The following is a 6731-nucleotide window of genomic DNA, read 5'->3' as shown; positions in this document are numbered from 1 at the left end:
TAGTTGTTCTCCATTTGAGATACATATCAAATTCCTGAAAGGAGTTGGATATCTTGGAATATGGGGAAAGAAATATCCTATGGATTAAACTGTTCCTCAGTGGGTAGGACACAATCACAGTATATACGCGAGAGAGATGTTTTCTGTGGGAACCAGAGGCAAAGCTTCACCCTTGTGCAGTTACTTCAGGGCAGCCTCCACCTCCCTCTTCTGATGAACCTGTCTAGAGTCTTTTCCTCTTGTTCCTGACCAAACATACTGAAACTCACAAAACTCACTTCTAACTCTTGAGGTTTCATGCATGTGAAGAACAATAAGATGATGTTTATTAGTCTACAGCTAAGAACGTACATATTTTATGTCGAAATGACTTGATGGAATGATATGTCCACTTGTGTCAGTAGCCTTTGGGGACACCTAAAATACTGTTTTTATTCTCTGGGAGCCTGCTGAGCTTCATGGGGTCTGAAATCATGTTTCTAAGAACTTTTGAGCACTTGCAGACAGCACCTCCTATAAATCTGCGTGAATCCCTTAAGGAAGCCTCCGGAACCTTACTAGACCCTCGCAGAACCTCAGAGCCTTTGGGATGGTTCCGGTGGGGAGCATCCTCTCCTCTACCTCCTCTACCACATTACCCAGAGGGCGCCGCGTGGAGAAGCTGCGGGTTGAGCCAATGAAGGCCCAGGATAAGAGCTCTTCCGTGCGTTTAACAGCGCTTGGGGCGGGACTTCCGGCGTCCTCGTGGTGGCGGTGGTTTTGGGTGTTCCTGGGTTTGTTCCGGCACCGTCAGGCCGGTTCGGGACTCTGGTGACAGGACCGAGAAGGCGCAAGGAGAGGAGCTGTCCCTGCCGCACAGACTGGGGCCCCCGGCTAGCGACGCCGCCCGGGCTGCCCCGCGCCGGGGGCCGAGACGGGGACCGCCGGTCCAGGTGTCCGCTCCGCCCACCGAGCCGGATGGCGGCGGCCGCGCCCAGGGACCGGGCTCAGGTAAGCGCTCGTCCTCCTCGCTCCCCGCGACCCACGCCCCGAAGGCCCGAGCGCGGGGCGCCGGCTCGCGTCCCTGCGGCCCAGGCCCCGGTGTCCGGGACAGGGAGGCGGCGGCGGGCGGGGGCCCCGTGCGGGAGCGGGCTCCGGGCCGAGGGCGGCCGGGGCCGAGGCTGGAGGGGGGCTGAGGCGGGAGGATTCTGCCCTCGGGGGACAGAGAGCGTGAGGGGGGGTCACGCCTGGACTCGCGGGCCGAGGTGTGGTTCCTCTGTCCCGAGGGCCCTGGGAGCCATCGATGGTTGTGAAGAGAAGAGGGACACGGTCTTAGGGCTGTGAAAGTTTCCAAGGGCTGCTCCGAGGGAGAACAGGCTGGACCGGGAGCGATGAGGACAGTGAGGCACTGGGAGGTTGAGTCCAAGTCACAGAATTGGGAAGAGGGAGTACTGAGAACCGAAGTACAGAGTTTACTTAGCCTTTCAGCCCAAGGTCTGGCCTCCAGGGTTGGCTAGAGGTACAGGGGAGGTTCGAGCCCGCTGAAATACACCATGGTCCCCAGCTTCTCTGACTTGCTTCTGCTCGTAGTTCTCTGAGGCTGAAGTAGCACTTATGGAACCTACACAGTGAAGTGGAGGGTGTCCCTCCCCTCACTGGTTTGGATCCCAGGCATATCAACTTTGGGATTGTGGTGTCCTGGGACTCTTCACCTGCTTTTCTGCCAGCCCTTTTGGTTTGGTGATCTGGGAGAGATCCCAAGGGCAGGGGGCAATCTAGATTCACTTTGAGTCCAGGTTATATGGAGTTCTTATTTCTGGCCACCAACGGAAAGAAGTGTAGACGCTTATCCCAGGAACAGGGCACAGCATTTAGAAACTCTTAGGAACAAAGAGCAGGGGGACTGGAGTTAGTTTTGGAAATGGCTGCCTGAGAAGTTGGGCAACTGTAATGGACGTAATGGGAGATTTGGAACAGAGGAGGGAGATGATCTTACCCAGGTTTAAGTAGGCTCCATCTGGTTGTAGAGTGGAAAACGGACTTCGGGATTGAGAGAAGAGGAAGGGTGACCAGGGAAGAGGCAACTGCGATAGTCTAGGAGAGTGTTCATGGACCAGAGTGCTGGCTGTGGAGGTGGGAGAAGTGGTTGGATTCTGGATCCATTTTTCAAGAAGGGCTGATTTTGAGGGCGAGAGAGAGAAAGGAAAGAGTCGGAGATGACACTAAAGTTTGGTCTTAGCAGCAAGAAGTGTGGAAGTTAGATCAACTGAGATGGGAAAATCAGTAGTAGGAGTGATCCCCCATTGGGGATATCAGGAGCTTTGTTTTGGACCATGTTAAGATTCTAGATACTTCAGAGACCCAATGAGTAGTGGCATCAAATGGGCACTGGACACAGGTCTGGAAATCTGGAGTGGGGTTTAGGATGGAGGCATCCAAAAGTGGTGACTAGTATGTGCACCAAGGTGGAGCTGTGGATCATATTTAGAAAGTAGAATTCAGCTCATGGCAGTAATGTTATTAGCAGGTCAGAAAGAAGAGTAAGAGTTCCAAGGGCTGGATCTATTGCTCGGGTACCTGTTTGGGGGTTATGGGTATCATAAATACAGATGTAGGAGAGAAATAACCACGAAGGGAGTATGTGGGGAGGCTGGTCTTGCAGGTGGCCAAGACTTCCAAGGGAAGAGTGGACGTGAGATAGATGAAGAGAACTATTTGAGATAAGACGGGTTTATTATAATTTTGTGGTGGGCTTTGGTGGGTTCTGGGGTACTTGCTGGTGTGTAAGGTCTGGGGCAAATGTGGCCATCTGTGAGAACCACTGTGCTTGGTATGGGTACCAGTATGGCTGAGCTTTGAATGAGGGTTAGGTGGAAAGAGGAGGGTTGTGGCTGCTGGGGGTCGGCAAGTGCACACAGAAGTGGGAGAGGGTTGTGTGTATCTGAAATTCACATACAGCTCCATGTGACTAATGTTGAAGCAAGAATTAGAGACAGGCGGAGAAGGCCTTCGAAGCAGCATCCAGGGCTATCCCTGGTGTTGGGATCCATCGGAGGTCTGGGGTAGTACTGGATCCTATTTGAATTTGCCAAGTTCTTTCTGGATGCCATGTACCAAGTAGTATGGAGCGAGTCCAGGGAGATGCATATGGTGTGGGGCAGGGAGTTGGCAGTGGCTGTGGGGATGCAACTATGGGGTGTGAGGATGTGAGAGCTGCATGTGGAGAGAGGGAGTGTGCATTTACGGTCCTGGGCCCTGGTACTGGAGCCTTAAGGATGATAGGTGACCCCAAATTTTATTGTGAGGCATGATATGGAGGACTCCATGGAAATTGCCTGGCAGGAAGAGATGCAGCCCTGTAATCCAGTTCCTGAATGTAGATGGTGTCTCTCTGCCTACCTGCCTGCAGTTGCTGAGAGCTGGGCACGTTGATTAATAGAACCATGAGGAAAGAGCAGTACCAATGGCATCAGGTCCTGGTTTCTCCTCTCAGGTGGGGAGCTTGGGAAGGGGATGGGCATGGGGTAGATGTGTGAGAGTGGATTGTGGGTCCTCAGGAGGGAGGCTGTGGTTTCATCTGTCCCCAACACAACAGGACAATGTGACTTTGGAGGATGTGGCTGTGTACTTCTCCTGGGAAGAATGGGGTCTCCTTGATGAAGCTCAGAGACGCCTGTACCATGATGTGATGCTGGAAAACTTGGCACTGATAACCTCTCTGGGTAAGTCCATCACACCTACCACAATGACCTGGGTAGCAACTTTGCCTTTCTGCTTTTCCCTACGGGCTGCTCTGTTCTTCCATCCAGACCATGGGCACTACATCCTTTCCTAGTTCCCTGGGTAGGTGCTGTTGTTGCTAGGACTGGATTGTTCGCACTGCCCTCTTCTCTCCCTGCTACCTCAACACCTGCTGCCCTGAAGTCTAGGAGCAAAGGGTTCTAGGTAATCCTTCTAAGTTTTTGCAATCAGTCAGATGGATCCCACCTTGCTTGCTCCCTCCCTGGCTGGGTGACTTCTGCAGATCCATGGTACCTACTTACTTCAGGTTTTGCTCCCTTTTTCTGATAGTTCTACATGCCTACATGTGCCAGGAATTGCCATCACTGACATGGACACTGTTATGTGCACTATGGGCTGCTTTTGGAGACCTTTGTGTGAGGTTCTTTTTGTAATGTTTAGTTTTCTGTGATTTGTCATGTGGGCTGGTAGTGGCCACTTACATGTCCTGTCTTTTCCTTAGGACTTACATTATCCATGTCCGATGTAGTTGCTCAATTTGGGTTGTGGGGGAGACTTCGGGGCACTTCACAGAATGATGTGACTCCTGCCATGGCAGGAGGGGCTAGAGGAGGCCTGGCCCTGCTGATTGGCAGCTGAAACAGGACATGACATCAGGGCTGTGTTCACCTAATACCGGGAACTTGTTCAAACTAGTGTTTTGGTGCCATTACCAATGGCCACACCTCATTTTCACCTTTTCTTCCCTATTCTTGATACTTGACTAGTTTGTCATTTTTACTCTGACCTCTCATCCCTGGCTGCTGGCAACTTCCCTGCATCTATCAGTTGCCCATTCCTTTCCACTGCTGCCATTGCAGTGTTCCCAGCATTGGCTCATGCATAACAGCTGGTGAGCACATATCCTCAGTAGTCCTTGAACACTAGCTACTCACTAGCAATCATTTTTCTGTTCCTGGACAAAAACTTCTTCATAATACTCACATGTGAGCAACACCCCTCCTGGAGGTCATTCTGAGAGGAGTAGGTTGGAAACTCTGCCTGCTTCTCCTTAACTGTGCTGCGTTGCATTCTTAACTTCTTTCATTTTGTGAGGCCTCCCTATTTCTTAGAGGAGCCTTTTAGAATCCCAGTACTGCAAAACAGCCCCTTCCTCATCTTGCCTCCCAACTTCTTCATCCTGAGAACAGTTTCATGTATTCATTCTTTGGTATGTCAGGCACATATTTATAATGTGGCTGCCACCTGTCCCCAGAGACAACATACTTTACTAGCATTTCTCTGTTTTCAGATTGTTTGTGTGGCATAGAGAATGAGGAGGTACCTTCTGGACAGAATGTTTCTCTGGGAAGAATGCCACAAATCAGGTCTTCAGAGCCAAATCCATCCACTGAGAAGGTTCATTTCTGTGAGATGTGTGTTCCTGTCATGAAAGATACTTTGTACCTGGTTGAGCACCAAGAAACACGTACTGGGCAGAAATCATACACATGTGTGGCATGTGGGAAACAATTCTGTTTCAATGCAAATCTTCACCAACACCAGAATGAGCACAGTGGGAGAAAACCCAATAGCAAGGACATGGACAGGGCTTCCTTTGTGAAGACCTATAGAAGTCATTCATTAGGGAAGCCTTTCACCTGTGAGGTTGAAAAGGACTTCTTGGCCAGTTTGGGACTTCTCCAGCATCAGGCCACTCCCAAAGCGGTACTGAGTATACACAACAGTACTAAGTGTGAGGGTTCCTTTCACAGTGGAAAAAGTTCTTACAAATGTGGTGAATGTGGAAAAGCCTTCTGTCGCAAACGTACACTTGTTCAGCACCAAAGAATTCACACTGGAGAAGGACTGTTTGAGTGCAGTGAATGTGGGAAAACCTTCAGCTACAAGCATACATTTGTTCAGCATAAGACAGTCCACACTGGAGAAAAGCCTTTTGAGTGCAGTGAATGTGGAAGGGGCTTCAGGTTCAAATATAAACTTGTTCAGCACCAGCGTACTCACACTGGAGAAAGGCCTTATGGGTGTAGTGAATGTGAGAAAGCTTTTGGATGCAAATCCAAACTTGTTCGGCACCAGAGAATTCACACCGGAGCAAGGCCTTATGAATGTGCTGAATGTGGCAAATTCTTTAGACAAAGTTCTAGCCTTGTTCAACATCGGAGAATTCACACTGGAGCAAGGCCTTACGAATGTGACGAATGTGGGAAGTCTTTTAGCCAAAGCTCTATCCTCATTCAGCACCGGAGAGTTCACACTGGAGAAAGGCCATATGAGTGCAGTGAATGTGGGAAATCCTTTAGACAAAGCTCCAGCCTCATTCAGCACCGGAGAGTTCACACGGGAGCAAGGCCTTACGAGTGTAGTGAATGTGGGAAATCATTTAGCCAAAGTTTTAGCCTCATTCTACATCGGAGAATTCACACTGGAGAAAGGCCTTACGAATGCAGTGAATGTGGGAAATCCTTTAGCCAAAACTATAGCCTCATTCAACACCATAAACTTCACACTAGAAAAAGGCCTCAGGAGTGCAGCCAGCCTGAGAAAGTTTTCATTTAACAGTCTTCTCTGATTCAACACCAAAAACTTCATTACTCACATCAGTTTTATGAATCAGATGTGGAAAAACCTTCAGCCAAGATCTAAACCCATTCAGCATGAAAAGGAAATTCCATGTAAGATAATGGCCTTAAACCTTCAGGGAATATGCTATCTCTTTGTTCAGTGTGAAGGCACTAGAGAGCCTCTGTGAGGAGCCATCTACCATGCATTCCAATCAGGAGTTTTCAGGAGCTGCATTTCATATTCTGACCTGCTCAGACCTTGCCAGAACTCTGTCACTGCCAGTGGTGGCAAAAGTTATCTCCCTCTGACACCTAGCAGGTCCTCCTCATGGCATGCATGTCACCCTAGCATGCTCAGAGAAGACAGATGTTTGTGCTCTCTCCCGTTGTCTGCTGGAAATCATAGTCTGAACCCCTGGGGTGGGAGCTTCCCATTCCCTTCTCTCT

At 49.9% G+C, this 6731-nt stretch overlaps 1 protein-coding gene across 1 annotated transcript in view; it reads left to right on the top strand.

The window, feature by feature from the left end:
• The first annotated feature begins 767 nt into the window (after nucleotides 1-767).
• LOC110573722 (zinc finger protein 134-like) overlaps nucleotides 768-6731 on the top strand; it is a 29835-nt gene continuing 23871 nt past the window's right edge. Inside the window, exons 1-3 of the mRNA XM_021682331.2 lie at nucleotides 768-990; nucleotides 3575-3701; nucleotides 5012-6248. Coding sequence (XP_021538006.2) covers nucleotides 958-990; nucleotides 3575-3701; nucleotides 5012-6248 — 1397 coding nt within the window. The 5' untranslated portion in view covers nucleotides 768-957. The remainder of the gene's footprint in view (nucleotides 991-3574; nucleotides 3702-5011; nucleotides 6249-6731) is intronic.

This window comes from Neomonachus schauinslandi, chromosome 16, assembly GCF_002201575.2.
Source record: "Neomonachus schauinslandi chromosome 16, ASM220157v2, whole genome shotgun sequence".
NCBI lineage: Eukaryota > Metazoa > Chordata > Mammalia > Carnivora > Phocidae > Neomonachus > Neomonachus schauinslandi.
The sequence above is the reverse complement of the archived record's forward strand: the minus strand, read 5'-3'. Positions and strand labels throughout refer to the sequence as shown.